Source organism: Podarcis liolepis (genome assembly GCF_965112155.1).
Source record: "Podarcis liolepis genome assembly, chromosome: 13".
In the NCBI taxonomy this organism is placed as follows: domain Eukaryota; kingdom Metazoa; phylum Chordata; class Lepidosauria; order Squamata; family Lacertidae; genus Podarcis; species Podarcis liolepis.
Window position 1 is genome coordinate 38,546,141 of NC_139573.1, and position 17,680 is coordinate 38,563,820.

Consider the following 17,680-nt stretch of genomic DNA (forward strand, 5'->3'; position numbering starts at 1 on the left):
TCTCTAGATCAAGACCACCCCCAGAAACATTATGCATACATCACAGAAGGGGTGTAACCTAAGACCACCCCTCAGATACATCCCACCTACATCACAGAAATTTAAATGTTGTTTTTCTCTTGTCCTTGTTTATCTCCTGTCTGGCAAGTTACTTGATTGGATTGCCTGGGGAGCCTGGCCATTCTTTTGTAGTGGTAAAATACTTATTTCCTGGGCCAGGTCACAGGCTCACACCTTATTCAAACAGACATATCCTTGAGACAATGGGGAGGCTTTTCCAGGTTAACCTTGCAGAGAAAGGATTTGGTCAGTTTAGGAATCAAAATGGTTCCAGGATGGTCTTCCTGTGTTGATCTATATATGTGCAGTTATGAACATTACCATATATCTAAGACCATAAAATTCCTATCACAGTATAAAGCTGAAGGTTTGGTATGAAAACTATCACAACTGATGGGGGAAATCAGGGAGCGTGTGTGCTTACACACGCAAGCGTTTTTGTATCTTAGCCTTAAAGTGAAAGATGTGTGCGTACGTTGAGGAATGTGGGCTGTCAAGTGGGAAGCAGAGAGTTAGACTGGGCCAAATGCAGCCCAAGGGCTGCCAAGTTGCCGACTCCCACGTTATATGAAGCAATTCATTCAACATTTACAACTGAGTTACAATGCTACTACAGCACTGCAGTGGGGGAAGCAGGAAAAGAGACAAAATGTGCTTTGTAATTGCTCAACTTCCTACCTAAGTGCTGTCATTTTAACCACTCAGTTGGGGGCAGGGGGGAGCAGGAAAAGGGAAAGACTGCTGGTGAGGAAGTGGAAAGACTAGCTTCCTCGAAGCTGCTTTATCTAAACCCAGGATGGGGAATGTCAGTCCTGGGGCGCATGGGAATAGCCAGTATTTATGTTTGGGGCGGCGGCAGGACACCCAAATGTTATCATCCTCTGTCTGGCTCTGTCTAGCTGATTTTGAATGAAATGTCTCAACAACAGTTGTTTTAAATTACTTTCTTTTGACCCCTTGAGCTCAGGAAAATCTGTTAAAACCTTTCTACAATTTATACTCTGTGGGAAAATGATTGCTTGTACATGAGAACATGAGCAAAGTTCTTATTATTGCAGGGTGATTTCATAGCTAAAAGCATGAAAGGGGAGCCTTTTAACCACTCTGCATTCGTCCAGTGTGCCGATTAGAGGAAACATAACTTAAGGTTACCAGACATCCCCGTTTCCTGGGGACAGTCCCCGGATTTACAAATCAGTCCCCATACAAAATCCATTGAAATTGAAAAGTGTCCCTGGATGCCTTGGAAAAAAAATCTGGTAACCTTAACTTAACTCGCTTGGAAAAAAAGAACATTGGAGCACTCAAAATCATTTGCCCTGTTGGATATTCTCTCTCTGTGTGAGAGAGAATCATTTGTTCCAGAAACAGAAGGATAGAGAAGTTTCAAGAAGTAGCAGAAGAGATGGTTTTGTCTATGCAAGGACACCCAGCAGCAAAAGTGATGCTGGACCCAATCCTTCTATATCATTCATCAGAGGTTGATGGATTGATCCAACATGCCCCCATATGTACACAGAAAATAGAAGATCGAGCGCGTGGAGGTCTGCATATACTGTTGCAATGCATTACATTTATTCCTACTGTGCAGTTAGAAGGTTATAATATAATATAATATAAATATAATATTTTAATTATAATTATAATATAATATTAGAATGGGGTGTAGCTGTGACAATGATGAAGGGACCCTGCACTTCTGAATTCGCCACTACATCCCTGGGAAGGATATAAGCGTAATTAAGTGACAATGAATGGCTGGGTGAACGTGGCGATGCCCTGAACCCTTGCACCTGCTCTGTGCTCATGCCGCCAGCAACATTTCCAGACAGGAACTGAAACGGGCAGAAGGGCTAAACGCTGAATCTCTACAAACAGGGCGAGATCTTAAGCGCCCTTCTCAACATGCCGTTTCAGCCCACCCACCTAAAGCCACACTCCTCATGGCGCTCGCCGCGAATCACGCTACGCATGCGTATTCGCCTATGCCCAAGTCCTATGCCCGCCGAAACCCGGCCACAGCATTTACGCATGCTCAGTTAGGTATGGCTGCCCGGGAGCTTTGCCACTCCAAACATGGCGGCGGCGGCCGGCCGTAGGGTAGTAGGTCTTACGCATGCGTGTTCCATCCGACCACTCGCCTAAGTCTGAGTTTGGATTCCCGCCGCTACCCGGATGAAGAAAACACAGAGGCGGTGGCCAATGGGAAGAGGGTTGGCATGGCAACAAGGGGCTGGAGTGACAGGCTCCTCCCCTGAACTTGTTGGCGGGAGACTGGTCGAGGGAGTCGGGGTAGTGAGGTGAGAGTGTGCGGTTTTGAAGTGGTTTGGGGGTGGGGTGGGCTGCCGGTATGGGGAGAGGGTGGGTGACGTGAGCGAGCCCATAGGGGTTCCCTGGGGGCAGAGACCGAGGCAGGGAGCCTGGGGCTGACGGTAGTTGGGGGTCCAGCAACACCTGCAGGCCCCCTTGGACTATTGGAGACTTTTGGAAGCAACTGGGAGTGGGGTGGGTGCTGGGTGCTGAAGGCATGGCAGGTGAGGATGCTCCTGGGAGAAGGGTCGTGTGGAAAACGAATGTGGAAAAGGAAATTAGAGTGGCTGGGGAAACGCAGCCAGGTGGTCGGGGTATAAATAATAATAATAAATTTTATTTATACCCCGCCCTCCCCAGCCAAGACCGAGTTCAGGGCGGCTAATAAAAACAAGTTGATTAAAATACAATTTGAAAAACAAGATTAAAATACAACATTAAAACATTAGGATGCAGCCTCTTCACAGGAGGAGAAAGGAAAAAGAAAGGGGGGGAGGGAATCAAATTGACTCCAAGCCAAAGGCCAGGCGGAACAACACTCTCTTACAGGCCCTGTGGAAAGAAATCAGATCCCGCATTATTGTTATTATCATTAAACTAGAGCAGGATGCATTGAAAGAAGAGGGCAGCAGGTTAATGTGGGGGTAGGGCATAGGATCCAGCTCCCAGGGCCTAAGGTCCTTTTGGCCCCCTCAATGAAATATTTGAGGGGGCCACCCCCTCCCCCCATTAATGGGCATTTCCTTTCAAAGTGTATCTTGTGATTGAGTATGTGGGGCAGGACTTACCTTGCTCCCCCCCATATATTTTATTCAAGCTGGCACCCCTGGGGTGGGGTTGATCACGGGAAGCAGGGAAGTGGTGGGCAGGTGACAACCTTAGGTGGCCTATGGTTCTTAAGTGCTCTTGTCGGTGGTTGATTCTGGTACTGTGTTTGCTCTGAACAGCTTCCCTTCTGGATCAAACCCGATGGTTCATCAATTGCTGCTGGGAAATGGCTTTAAAAAGAATTGTGTAAAAATCATGCAGTGCAGCTTTTGTTGTGTCTGCTACCTCTGATAGCCTTGAAGGAGCAAAGCTATAGGTGGTGATGGCTGTTTCTGTCAACCCAGCCTGTGAATTTCCCTGGGGGCATCTGGCCAGTCATTGGTGAAATGATGCTAATCTTCATGACCCATTACTTTGATTCAGTATGACCATCCTTATATGCTTTAAAGAGAACTCAGAGCCAGACTCACAATATATATATTCTCCTAAAGGTTTTCATATATGTTTGCAGGTTGGGGTGGGTGGTTGTTTTTGGAAAAACAGCTGATTGCAGCTGTCATTTTGAGCAGAGAATCAATTTGGAAGATGAAGCGTTGCTTAACTATTTCTCTTCCTGCTGTTTATCTGCTCAGAATAACCTCTACCTGGCAGGTGGGAAACATTTTGGGGTGAGAGTTTGGAGTGGATAAATGACAGACAGGGGAAGTGTTAAACAGTCCCCCTTAGCTTGCTCATTGCAACCTCTGAGGCTGCCTTTCAGTAAAACAAACATAATTTTGTTTTTATTTATTTCATGAGCAAGGCCTTAATTATAATCACTGGTCTTTGAACTTTCAGTGTGAATGCATGCAGCAGAAAGGATTTACATATTCTTGCTGTTCATCATATAGGCAAAGTGTACAGATTATGGATGTCACTATATCAGGGAAATAGGTGAAAGCTGGTGCCACACTTGTGGGTGGGTGCAGTGGGTGGGTGTCATGGCAGGCAAGCACAATTCCATGAGAGTACTGGACCCTTTAGCAATGTATAATGTGAACAATGGCTGCAAAGGGCGCCATGGTGTATTCCTAGTTAAGGTCAGCAATAGCCAATGAGTAATAATCCTCCAGGCATTGTTGGACTACAGCTCCCATCATCCTTAATCAATGGTCATGGTGACTAGGCCTTATGGAAGTCATAGTCCAAGAAAATCTGGAGGGCACCACATGGGTTACCCCGGTTGACAGATCCCTGTCTGCTTTCATAGTGTAACCAGGAGTTGTGGAAGTCTTTGGGGAAGACTGTGACATTTATGAAGAACTGGTTTGGCTATTGGTGTGGGACACTCTTCTCTCTCTTCTAGGAATGCCAATATGGAAAGCAAACGGAAGGCTTCTGTGGGGGAGCCTACTCTTTCCCAGAGGAAGAAGTCACGAGGAGGTGATTGGGAGGAGGATGGCCCCTCACAGTTTGAAGAGGAACTGGCCTTTTTGGATGAGGTAGAGGCTGAGATGGCTCTGGAGGTGAAGGAAGCACAGTTGGTACCTGATGTCATCCCCTTTGGTGAGTTACATGGGTACCAGATATGGAGCAGACTACCTAGGCAAATGAGTCAGAAAGGTTGGGCAGCGGGCTGACAAAGCAAAATGTATGTATGTTTGTTGGTGGTATGGGGAGCCTTTGGCCTTCCAGATATTGCGGAACAGGTTCCCATCAGCCCCAGCAAGCATGGCCAGTGTAGTTCAGCCACATCTAGAAGGCCCATGGTTTCCTACCTGGTTTATTGCTGTAATTCAGCATTCAATGGCACATAAAAAAAAGAAATGCTAAATGCTGAATTACAGCAATAAACCAGGTGTGGGAAACCATGGGCCTTCTAGATGTGGCACTGAGTAATGTTGAGCACATTGCATATTGTGTTTAATTGAAACCACTGTGAGACTTTGCCTTTCCTTTTTTATTTTTATTTTTGGTGTTGCCCCATCTCTCTTCTTCCTACTCTCTGCAACTAGCAGTTTGAACTTGGAAGGTGCAAGATCTTTAGCTGCTCCAAATTTGTAGTTGGTCAAAAGAGAATTGGTGGTCGTGATTGATGTGAGTTTCTTCTTCCTTCAGGTAATCTCTTCTCATCGGTGCAGAATCCAAAATGGCAGAGACCACCGCCTCCCAAAATAAACCCCAAAGAGGAAGCTCTGTGTTTCCAGCAAGTGGAACTAGATTATTATGTGGGTGAGTACATAAGCGAATAAAATGCTGACGAAAAGGTATTGAAGGTGCTGCAGAATGGATTCCATTCCTTCTGGGAAGGGGTTTGCCGAACTAGGTATTCCCTTTGCCTTACTGAACAATAACTCTCTGCTACAGAAAGGGAAGTCTGAAGCTGTTATACTTCCTGGGGCTTTTGATAGCTACAATAGCCCCATAATATTCTTAGCCCTGTTTGCTGGACAGAGTGGATAAAGTCTGGAATTCCCCAGAGAAATTGTAGTCCCATTTTTCTGATTGTTGGGATGAGGAAAGGTATCATGGCAAGCTTGTAGGAAGGTATATTTGGAAATCTGTGTGCAAAGTATTGTGAAGTCTTTCATTTCGAAAGAAAATAAATGTTAAGTTGCTATCCCTTAAGGTTATGGAATGGAAAATGTACCAAAATAATGTGGGCTGATTCTGCTAAAATATATATTAAAAAGTTAGAGGTGGTCTAAAAGAGCATTTTTTCAGTTCATATCATACATGGTTCACTAGCGATGTTTTTTAGTGGAAAGACAATTGTAATTTAAATAGTTAAATACTAATCGTACATTATCAACATTCAGCAACTGATCCAGCCTCTCTCTCTTCTTGAGGCAGGCGCTCACCTCCCTGGCTTCCCAGGATCCACCCAGGGTCCAGTTCCTGTCCTGCGGATGTTTGGAGTCACTGGAGCCGGCAACAGTATCTGCTGCCACATGCATGGCTTTGCCCCCTATTTCTATGTGCCTGCCCAGGCTGGTGAGTGTTTGGCTACAGGGGGAGGGGCTCTCCCCAAACCACCCTCCTTCCTTCTGCAGCTTAGTCAGTCTCCTGCTCCCCTTCCTCTTTCTGTTAACTTTTCTCCCAGGATTCCAAGCAGAACATCTGGCTGACTTTCAGCGGGAACTGAATGCGGCTGTCATCCGGGACATGCGATCCAACAAAGACGGTCTGACCCAAGTTGTTCTGGCAGTGGAGATCTGCAACAAGCAAAGTGAGCACAAGAGAGTTTGTGTGTAGGCACCCCCTTCGTCTGGAAAGATGGTTGGGTTAGACCAGGGCTGCCCAAACTTGGGTCTTGGACTACAACTCCCGTCATCTCTAGCTAGCAGGACCAATGGTCAGAGATGATGGGAATTGTAGTCCAAAAGCAGCTGGAGACCCAAGTTTGGGGAACCCTGTGTTAGATCCAGATTTGGGATGCCTGTTGAGCATTAACATCACAGCAGCCTTGCTCTTTTAGCACCCAGAACAGTGTTGCCTTTTCATGCTCAATTCCTCATGCTGTTTGTAGTGGTTGAGTCCGGCCTGAATAGGCAAGATTGTGTTGTATGTATAATAGGAGCAAAAGAGTTCTAAAGTCGTTGACCGATCCTAGTCCTTATGCTTGTAAATAGCTTTATGAAACATTACAACTGTAATGTTTATGAACTTCCTGTTTGGAGCGCTTGCGGTCTCCGCCAGATGTGCAAGGTTGGAGGGAAGAAGTAAGATGCGGATCTGAAAGTTGTAGATGTCAGGAGCGGGAGGAGATGGGGATTTGTGATAAGGTTTGAGGTGTCTGAATTCCCCCAGGGCCTTAAGACTCTTCCCCTGCTCACTTAGACATGTATGGCTACCACGGGCAACATCTTGCACCCTTCCTGAAAATTACTATGGCGTTGCCCCGGCTAATTGCACCAGCCAAGAGGTTGCTGGAACAGGGACTACGCTGTGGGACGCTGGGAGTGCTCCACTATCAAGCCTACGAATCGAACATTGACTTTGAAATCAGGTAGGACAGTCCAACCCCATGTTTGAATATTCCCTCCTCAGAAAGCTGGCACTTTTCACCCTGCTCTGTTCAACCAATCAGAGCTAAACAGCTTCAGCAGAATGCAGTTTCTAGCCCTCACGGTTGCTTGGGAATGTGTGGCATATGCAGAGGCTCAGACTGCATAGGCTTGAACACGCTCTACATAGGGCTACCTTTGAAGGTGACCCGGAAACTACAACAAATCCAGAATGCAGCAGCTAGACTGGTGACTGGGAGTGGCCGCCAAGACCATATAACACCGGTCCTGAGAGATCTTCATTGGCTCCCAGTACGTTTCTGAGCACAATTCAAAGTGTTGGTGCTGAACTTTAAAACCCTAAATGGCCTTGACCCAGTATACCTGAAGGAGCATCTTCACCCTCATCGCTCAGCCCGGACACTGAGATCCAGCTCCAAGGGCTTTTTGATGGTTCCCTCACTGAGAGAAGTGAGGTTACAGGGAACCAGGCAGAGGGCCTTCTCAGTAGTGACGCTCACCCTGTGGAACATCCTCCCACCAGCTGTCAAGGAAATAAACAACTATCTGACTTTTAGAAGACATCTGAAGGCAGCCCTGTTTAGGGAAGTTTTTAATGTTTGATGTTTTATTGTGTTTTTAATATTCTGTTGGGAGCCGCCCAGAGTGGCTGGGGAAACCCATCCAGATTTGGGGGGGGTGTAGAAATAATAAATTATTATTACTACTGTTATTATTACTACTACTACTACTACTACTACTATTATTATTATTATTATTATTATGTGAGAAGACTGGGTGAGTTTTTGGTCTTAACACACATATCCAGGTATAAACAAATTCCTTCCAGTAGCACCTTAAAGACCAACTAAGTTAGTTCATACCAAGAACTAACTTAGTTGGTCTTTAAGGTGCTACTGGAAGGATTTTTTTTATTTTGACTATGGCAGACCAACATGGCTACCTATCTGTAACTATATCCAGGTATGTTTGCAGAGATGCCATTATTTCTCCATCAGAAACAAATGACTCTGATCCTGCAGTGTGGGACATAGGTAGAAGTGAGTTACAAGCACACCTGGATAGAGTCTTGAGTGTGAGGCGCCTGCTGAAACACCCTGTTTGCCTCTGTTCCCTTAACGCTCCCATCTACTTTCCCTCCTCTTCTCTCCTGCATTATATTTGAGGCAGATGGGGGAAGGTGTGATTTCTTTCCAAGTCTTTCTCTACCCAGCTCCCATCAAACCCAAGATTTCTCTCCCAACTTAGGTTCATGGTGGACCGGGATGTTGTTGGCTGCAACTGGATTGAACTGCCTGCCGGAAAGTACCGCCTGCGACAAGAACAGCCTGCTGGAGAATCCAGCAAGGATAACCCACCCAAGGTGCTGGGGTTGGGGAGAGGGCAGGTTTCTGAAGGTGTAGAGTTGAGCAGGTGGAGAAAGGTGTGTTTGGGGATGTCTGAGTTGGCATAGCTTTTAGTTGGCTGGAACTGAGCAGAGTTTGGTGTTTTGTGCCTAGTGGGGGATATTTTCTTCTGGAAGATATAAGCACAGTGTGTGCAGTCAGGATAGGATATCTTCAGAGCTGAAAACTACATGTTAGCGGCTGTAGGAGGTAAAGGTAAAGAGACCCCTGACCATTAGGTCCAGTCGTGACCGACTCTGGGGTTGTGGCGCTCATCTCGCTTTATTGGCTGAGGGAGCCGGTGTACAGCTTTCGGGTCATGTGGCCAGCATAACTAAGCCGCTTCCGGCGAACCAGAGCAGCGCACGAAACAACGTTTACCTTCCCACCAGAGCAGTAGCTATTTATCTACTTGCACTTTGATGTGCTTTCGAACTGCTAGGTGGGCAGGAGCAGGGACCAAGCAACGGGAGCTCACCCTGTTGCGGGGATTCAAACTGCCGACCTTCTGATCGGCAAGTCCTAGGCTCTGTGGTTTAACCCACAGCGCCATCCGCGTCCCTCAGCGGCTGTAGGAATTCCTCGTTAATTCTTCCTTTTCCTCCTCACCCCTAGGTGTCGCTGTGTCAACTGGAGGCTGATATTGCCTGGATGGATTTCGTGAGCCACCCGCCCGAGGGAGAGTGGCAGCGCATTGCCCCCTTGCGTGTGCTCAGTTTCGACATCGAATGTGCTGGACGCAAAGGTATTGAGGAAAGTTGGGGCAGAACAAGACATGATGAGAAAGTTTTTAGGTCCTGGTAGGTGGGAGGCTAGTTAACCAGGACTCTGCTAAGTAACTTCATAAGTTTTATAACAAATGACAAGGTTTTACAAATCTGAAACTTATCTTGGTCTAAATGGCCCTGTTCGGTAAGACATACATTCAACACTGAAATGTCTCTTCCTGAGGTCATTTTTGCAGGCAATCTGAGTCAGCCCACAAGAAATAGTGTATTATTATGTAGTGGTTTGTGCAGTAGGCCTGACAAGCTGGGGATTCTTATTTTTCCTGGGCAGGTGGCTGTTCCTTAGATTTCAGAGGAAACAATAACTTACCTAAGTCTTACTGTAATATCAAGGGCAGGGTGTCTAGGCTTAGAGTTGGCAAAAGACACCCTGGCAGTGTATGAGCTCAGAAGAACTTGTGAAATTAACTATTGGTGTGGGCAGGTGTTATAAGTGAAGGGGTTAAACCATAATAGTGGATTCATCATTGCTACAATCCAGAACAGATAGCCACTTCTACAGTCCCTGAATGGCAGTGAGGAGCTGTCAGTTTTTCCATTGATGATCCCATTCTGCATTTTGTTTCGTTTCCCTGTTCAGGTATTTTCCCTGAACCGGAGAAGGACCCAGTGATCCAGATCGCCAATATGGTCCTCCGCCAGGGGGAGAAGGACCCTTTTGTGCGCAATGTCTTCACCTTGCAGAGCTGTGCCCCTATCGTGGGTTCCCAGGTGCTCTGCTTCCAAAAGGAGGCGGAGCTGCTCAAGGTAACGGGACAATATCGGGGCTAGAAAATGCCCTGAGAAGTGTGTGGAGGATCTGAGCAGCGGTGGAGGCCCCTGGGTGGTGCAGTGGAATGCTGTGTATGGAGATGTACGTACAGTGGTGCCTCGCAAGATGAAAAGAATCTGTTCTGTGATTATCTTCGTCTAGCGTTTTTTTCATCTTGCGAAGCAAGCCCATTGACGGATTAGCGGATTAGCGCTATTAGCGGCTTTTAGCGGCTTATCAGCTTAGAAAAAGGGGGGGGGACCCCGCAGGAACTCGCAAGGCATTTTCGTCTTGCGAAGCAAGCCCATAGGAGATTCGTTTTGCGAAGCACCTCCAAAACGGAAAACTCTTTCGTCTAGCGAGTTTTCCGTCTTGCGAGGCATTCGTCTTGCGGGGCACCACTGTACTAAGCTATCTGGCTTAGTCTGTGGGGATGATTGTTTGTTTTCAACAACATGTACAGTGGTACCTCTGGTTGCGAATGGTGTTGATGGTGTTACATGATTTTAAACTGATCCTGTATATCCTCATGAATTACATACTGGAAGCTGCCTTCAGTGGGTTTCCTATAAGTATATTAAACATACTATACTATAATATACTACAATAATAATTTTAGAACTAAAGGGCTCTGTCCTCTCCCCCATGCTTTTTAACATCTATATAAAGCCCCTGGGAGGGATCCTCAGGGGGGTGGGGCTGGGTGTTCACCAGTATGCGGATGACACCCAACTCTACCTCTCTTTTCAATCGGAACCAGTGAAGGTGGTGAATGTCCTGTTCGAGTATCTGGAGGGGGTTGGAGAATGGATGGCAGTTAACGGATTGAGGTTGAATCCTGACAAGACAGAAGTACTGTTTCTAGAGGGCAGGCAGGCGTGGGGGACTCCCTCGTCCTGAACGGGGTAACTCACAGCTGTCCATGGAGGCACAGGTCATTTCCTCTGCAAACAAGTGGCAAAGCTTGGAAGGGCCTCATCCTGAGATCCTGGATTGCTGAAAGCCTCTGCCAGACAGAGGAAACAGTAGTGGGATAGACAGACCCTATTACACGTTCTGCGTACGACAGCTCCATATAGCCAAATGTCACAACTTTCTTCCAGGCCTGGGCAGAATTCATACGGACAGTGGACCCGGACATCATCACTGGTTATAACATCCAGAACTTTGACTTCCCGTACCTCATCACCCGTGCCCAGACCCTCAAGGTGAGCCTAGCTTTCTCTGATCGAGTACATGTTTTGCCTGCCACTGCAAGTGCAGTTCTGTGGCTATTCCTGCATTAAAACAGGCCACGCTTTGCTTTGTCTGACAGGTTCCAGGCCAGGAGTGTGGAATCTTTTGAAACTGCGGAAACTGGCCACTGCCCCCACCCTCCCCACCCCAAATGCGTGAACTGTCACACTCACAAAGGCTTATCTGTACCTCTTTGTAGGTTTTCCCTTTAGAGGTCTGCGTACATGAGATGGTGTTTGCCCTTTTTACAAATACTTTGTACTTAAAACGGTTTTGAAAATCTGATTCCCAGGTAATCAGGTGCACTTTCAATGAATCGAACCAGTTAACTGATTAAACGTTGCAGCCTTACGTATAAGCGTCCTGCCTTTATCTTCCTGCCATGGCTCACAGCTTCCTTTTCTGCATCTCTTCCCATCCCAGGTCACCACATTTCCCTTTCTGGGCCGTATTCCTGCACGTAAGTCCGTCATCCGTGACTCTTCCTTCCAGTCCAAGCAGATGGGCCGGCGAGAGAATAAAGTCATTAACATGGAAGGCAGAATCCAGTTTGATCTGCTTCAGGTAAGCAAGGCTGATAGACCCGTTTTGCAGGTGAAGTGCTGAAAGATGGTGAGTGAGCAAAGATGGTGAGTGAGCATTTTGTCCACTGGACCATGTTCACTTCCTCATCTTAGCCATTTCTTCTCTTCCTCCCTCGCCAGGTTTTGCTGCGGGACTACAAATTGCGCTCCTACACGCTGAATGCTGTCAGCTATCACTTTTTGCAAGAGCAGAAGGAAGACGTACAGCACTCTATCATCACAGATTTGCAGGTGACAGTGAGCAGCCAGACCTTGTGGCCTAGAAGCTTTCCCCTGTAGAACAAACGTCTGGTGACTTTTATTCTTGACTGTCCATTTACAGTGGTACTTCAGGTTACATACGCTTCAGGTTACAGACTCTGCTAACCCAGAAATAGTACCTCGGGTTAAGAACTGTGCTTCAGGATGAGAACAGAAATCGTGCTCCGGCGGTGCGGCAGCAGCAGGAGGCCTCATTAGCTAAAGTGGTGCTTCAGGTTAAGAACAGTTTCAGGTTAAGAACGGACCTCCGGAACGAATTAAGTACTTAACCCGAGGTACCACTGTATTTTTTCTTCTGATGCCTGAAATATCCGGAGTGCTAGGTTTAGCCAATTCAACACACTTAGCCTCCCGGAACGACCTTTTCTGGGATTTCCTGGGCTCAAGGGCTGGCATGAAGCTGTATCTGTTTAGGGTCTTTACAAAGCCCTGTGTGACAGAATTTGAGAACTGCTCCTTTATTGAGATTCTTATCAGTGCACAAGCTAGGTTCATACTGGTTTTGTCTGAGGCAGGGTAAGTACTTAAGGTTTAGTGCCTGGTCTATGGGAGACTCTTGGAAAAGCCATTATCTTCGCAATCAATAATTTAGATTTTAGGGAAATTTAACTTTTTAAAAAGGTGATTTTTAAAACTCTCATGGTTGTGGAAATTCATTTAATTGTATACACTGATCATCAGAAGGCCCCCTTGTTTATGGAGTGGTGTTCCTGCAGCCATCTGTTCTTTCCTGTGCTATCTCCACTTAGAAAAATTATAACCCGACTTTCCAACCAAAATGAACTTTTAAAAACATTTTTAAAAATGTTTTTCCCCCAAAAGGAGCAATAAGGGTGGTGGTGAAACTCTAAATGTCAGCCAATAAGATCAAGTAAAACCAAAAGGCATATAAACTACAAGAATGGGTTGTCCAAAAGGTAGGGTTTTTTAGCCCAGGATTCTGAATCCTGTGATTCTTAACAAGCAGCTGGTTCATAATGTTGAGACCCGCCACCAAGAGTACTCTTTCTTGGTGGTCGTTAATCTACTAGATCAGTGTTTCCCAAACTTGAGTCGCCAGTTGTTCTTGGACTACAATGATGGGAGCTGTAGTCCTCCCCAAAAAGCTGGAGACCCAAGTTTGGGAAACACTGTAATAGATAATGGAATCGTCAACAGCCTGTCTGCTTATAGCTCTTAAAGAGTGGGGGGAAGTATGGAACAACCAATAACTTTATCCACCTCCTGTTCCCGTTTATCCAAAAGTATTTGCTTTTTTCTGAATTTGCAAGCTTTTGCTCTCCATATCCCTCAAGCAAATAACCTTTGTCTCTTCAGAGGAAGCTGCCAGTGGATACCATGCCAGTCCATAGATCCTTCTCACTCTGTGTTGTCAACTCTGAGTGGCGGCAGCTCTGCAGATTTCCCAGGGAGGTCTTTCTCAGCCCTACCTGGAGATGTCTGAACCTGTTCTCTCCCACTGAACCTCCCCTTTGTTTCCGTTCATCCAGAAGGAAAGGTCTCTTTCCTGCTTTTTCCAAATCCAAAAGCCTTTTCTCTCCCCTATCCTCTTGCAGAATGGCTCGGACCAGTCCCGTCGGCGACTGGCTGTGTACTGCCTCAAGGATGCCTACCTGCCCCTGCGGCTTTTGGAGAAGCTCATGTGTGTCATCAACTACATGGAGATGGCCAGAGTGACAGGTGTCCCTCTCAGCTATCTCCTGGTGCGTGGCCAGCAAATCAAGGTTGTCTCCCAGCTCCTGCGGCAGGTGAGAGTTCCTGGCTTTTTCTCTTGAGTTGGACGCAAGGGAAATCTATATTCCAGAGTGGTACCAAGCATCCAGTTTTGGATTCGGGGCTGTTTTCCACGAGTTGCAATTATTATTCAGGCTGCTAAGATCATATATATAAGACCAATTCTTCTTATATACATTAGTATCATTAAAAAAAAATTACTCAGAGGGGTTCACAGAAATCATTTGAGTTTTGAAAGCTTTCCATTAATAAACATGCACGTGGTTGTTCTAAAATGCAAAGCACTTTGCATTCCAAGGCTGCAGTCTTATATTCACTCACCTCTGAACAAGTCCCATTGAACTTGGTGGGGCTTACTTTTGAGTAGACATGGATAATATTGCAATGTAACTCTCATTCTTCACAAAACCCCTGTTAGATTGGCTCCTCTTTCCCTCCACCCAGACATTTTACTAGGGCCTAGTCACCTAATTCACGTTTGAGCAGTGATTTTTAATTCCCCAACTCTAACCCCTACACCACACTGCTTGTTAAATTATGTTAAGTTCTAAAGTGCTCTCTTTGTTGTTTCTGTTGATATAATAAGAAGTGCAGGGATTGGCAGGCAGCACATGAGGCAAGTGGGACAGACCCACCTGGGCATAACACTGTGGTTGATGGGAGAGCGCCAAGGCAAATCCCAACTGACAACTTCTCTCTGCCCAAAGGCCATGAAGCAGAATCTGGTTATGCCGGTGGTGAAGTCAGAAGGCGGGGAAGACTATGCTGGGGCTACCGTCATTGAACCTCTGAAAGGGTAAGGCCAGCAGGACCTGAAGCTGGGGAAATCTGCTTCCCTAAGCCAGGGTCAAGAGTGAGGCTGGGGGTTTTTTTACAGCCTGTTGTGAGTTGGTGCAGAAAAGCACTGGGGTGACATCTTGCAGCAGGGATGGAGGCCAGGAGGGGAGGAAGGAGCAGGGCTGAGGATAAGGCAGCTGGAGCCCACGTTCTTCCACTTTGGGAGCAATGGAGAAGAAAAGATCTACATTGGGTCCCAGTACATTTTGTTGTTGTTGTATAGTCGTTTAGTCATGTCTGACTCTTCGTGACCCCATGGACCAGAGCACGCCAGGCACTTCTGTCTTCCACTGCCTCCCGCAGTTTGGTCAGACTCATGTTGGTAGCTTCGAGAACACTGTCCAACCATCTCGTCCTCTGTCGTCCCCTTCTCCTTGTGCCCTCCATCTTTCCCAACATCAGGGTTTTTTCCAGGGAGTCTTCTCTTCTCATGAGGTGGCCAAAGTCTTGGAGCCTCATTTTCAGGATTTGTCCTTCCAGTGAGCACTCAGGGCTGATTTCCTTAAGAATGGAGAGGTTTGATCTTCTTGCAGTCCATGGGACTCTCAAGAGTCTCCTCCAGCACCATAATTCAAAAGCATCAATTCTTCGGCGATCAGCCTTCTTTATGGTCCAGCTCTCAGTTCCATACATCACTACTGGGAAAACCATGGCTTTAACTATACAGACCTTTGTTGGCAAGGTGATGTCTCTGCTTTTTAAGATGCTGTCTAGGTTTGCCATTGCTTTTCTCCCAAGAAGCAGTCATCTTTTTAATTTTGTGGCTGCTGTCACCAGCTGCAGTGATCATGGAGCCCAAGAAAGTAAAATCTCTCACTGCCTCCATTTCTTCCCCTTCTATTTGCCAGGAGGTGATGGGACCAGTGGCCATGATCTTCGTTTTTTTGATGTTGAGCTTCAGACCATATTTTGCGCTCTCCTCTTTCACCCTCATTAAAAGGTTCTTTAATTCCTCCTCACTTTCTGCCATCAAGGTTGTGTCATCTGCATATCTGAGGTTGTTGATATTTCTTCCGGCGATCTTGATTCCGGCTTGGGATTCATCCAGCCCAGCCTTTTGCATGATGAATTCTGCATATAAGTTAAATAAGCAGGGAGACAATATATAGCCTTGTCGTACTCCTTTCCCAATTTTGAACCAATCAGTTGTTCCATACCCAGTTCTAACTGTAGCTTCTTGTCCCACATAGAGATTTCTCAGGAGACAGATGAGGTGATCAGGCACTCCCATTTCTTTAAGAACTTGCCATAGTTTGCTGTGGTCGACACAGTCAATGGCTTTTGCATAGTCAATGAAGCAGAAGTAGATGTCTTTCTGGAACTCTCTAGCTTTCTCCATAATCCAGCGTATGTTTGCAATTTGGTCTCTGGTTCCTCTGCCCCTTCGAAATCCAGCTTGCACTTCTGGGAGTTCTCGGTCCACATACTGCTTAAGCCTGCCTTGTAGAATTTTGAGCATAACCTTGCTAGCGTGTGAAATGAGTGCAATTGTGTGGTAGTTGGAGCATTCTTTGGCACTTCCCTTCTTTGGGATTGGGATGTAGACTGATCTCCTGTCTTCTGGCCACTGCTGAGTTTTCCAAATTTGCCGGCATATTGAGTGTAGCACCTTAACAGCATCATCTTTTAAAATTTTAAATAGTTCAGCTGGAATATCATCACTTCCACTGGCCTTGTTATTAGCAGTGCTTTCTAAGGCCCATTTGACTTCACTCTCCAGGATGTCTGGCTCAAAGTCAGCAACCACACTACCTGGGGTATACGAGACATCCATTTCTTTCTAGTATAGTTCCTCTGTGTTTTCTTGCCACCAGTACATTTAGGAGCACAATTTTAAGTGTTGGTGCTGACTTTTAACACCCTAAATGGCTTCATCCCTGTACACCTGAAGGAACGTCTCCACCCCCATCGTTCAGCCCGGACACTGAGGTCCAGCTCCAAGGGCCTTTTGGTGGTTCCCTCACTGAGAGAAGTGAGGTTACAGGGAACCAGACAGAGGGCCTTCTCGGTAGTGGCACCCGCTTTGTAGAACGCCCTCCCACCAGATGTCAAGGAAATAAATAACCACCTGACTTTCAGAGGATATGTGAAGGCAGCCCTGTTTAGGGAAGTTTTAAATGTTTGATGCTTTACTGTGCCTTAACATTTTAATTTGCTGCAAGTCGCCCAGAGTGGCTGGGGCAAACCCAGTTAGGTGAGCGGGGTACAAAGAATAAACTATTATTGTAAGTTCTACCTTGGGAGAAGGATTCTGATGAGAATGAGTCATGGGGCTGGAAGTGGAAGAGATGAAACCAAGGACTGGGGCCCAGGGTAAGGTGTACAGTTTATCGGAGCCAGGAAAGGGCCATGGCTCATAGCTTGCATGCAGAAGAAACCAGGCGCAATCCCTGGCATCTGCAGATAGGGCTGGGAGAGACCCTTGGTTAAGGTCCTGGAGAGCCAATGCCGGTCAGTTTAGGCAGTACTGAGCTTGATGGACCAGTGACCCAAATCAGTGTTACGAGGCAGCTTCCTGTGTTTCTGTGTACGAAGGGAGCGGAAGATCATAACAGACCCGCTGTTCTCTTCTAGCTATTACGACGTGCCCATAGCGACCTTGGACTTCTCCTCCCTGTACCCTTCCATCATGATGGCTCACAACCTGTGCTATACCACGCTGCTGCAACAGGGGGCGGTTGATCGCTATGGGTGAGTAGAAAAGGATCTGATACAAAGGACTGCAGAGTTAATTGAAGGGAACAACAGCCTAAACTGCAGGGAGGAGTCAAGGAACCAGCTTTGCAGCCCTGGGGCGGTGGGGGAGTGCTCCTCCCTGGTGTCTCACGTGGGGGATGCGGGTGGCGCTGTGGTCTAAGCCACCGAACCTCTTGGGCTTGCCGATCAGAAGGTCGGCGGTTCAAATCTCCCATTGCTTTGTCCCAGCTCCTGCCAACCTAGCAGTTCGAAAGCATGCCAG

The 17,680-nt window shown here is 46.7% G+C and overlaps 1 protein-coding gene across 2 annotated transcripts in view; it reads left to right on the forward strand.

The window, feature by feature from the left end:
- Window positions 1–2,124: 2,124 nt before the first annotated feature.
- The window catches only part of POLD1 (DNA polymerase delta 1, catalytic subunit), a 32,925-nt gene continuing 17,369 nt past the window's right edge, over window positions 2,125–17,680 (forward strand). Inside the window, exons 1-15 of one of the 2 annotated variants that reach the window (XM_083469493.1) lie at window positions 2,125–2,360; window positions 4,484–4,683; window positions 5,236–5,349; window positions 5,971–6,111; window positions 6,221–6,346; window positions 6,958–7,126; window positions 8,394–8,508; window positions 9,146–9,275; window positions 9,899–10,065; window positions 11,173–11,277; window positions 11,729–11,869; window positions 12,010–12,120; window positions 13,707–13,898; window positions 14,592–14,680; window positions 17,296–17,412. In XM_083469493.1, coding sequence (XP_083325619.1) covers window positions 2,236–2,360; window positions 4,484–4,683; window positions 5,236–5,349; window positions 5,971–6,111; window positions 6,221–6,346; window positions 6,958–7,126; window positions 8,394–8,508; window positions 9,146–9,275; window positions 9,899–10,065; window positions 11,173–11,277; window positions 11,729–11,869; window positions 12,010–12,120; window positions 13,707–13,898; window positions 14,592–14,680; window positions 17,296–17,412 — 2,042 coding nt within the window. In that variant the 5' untranslated portion in view covers window positions 2,125–2,235. The other variant, XM_083469494.1, reaches the window with a different exon arrangement.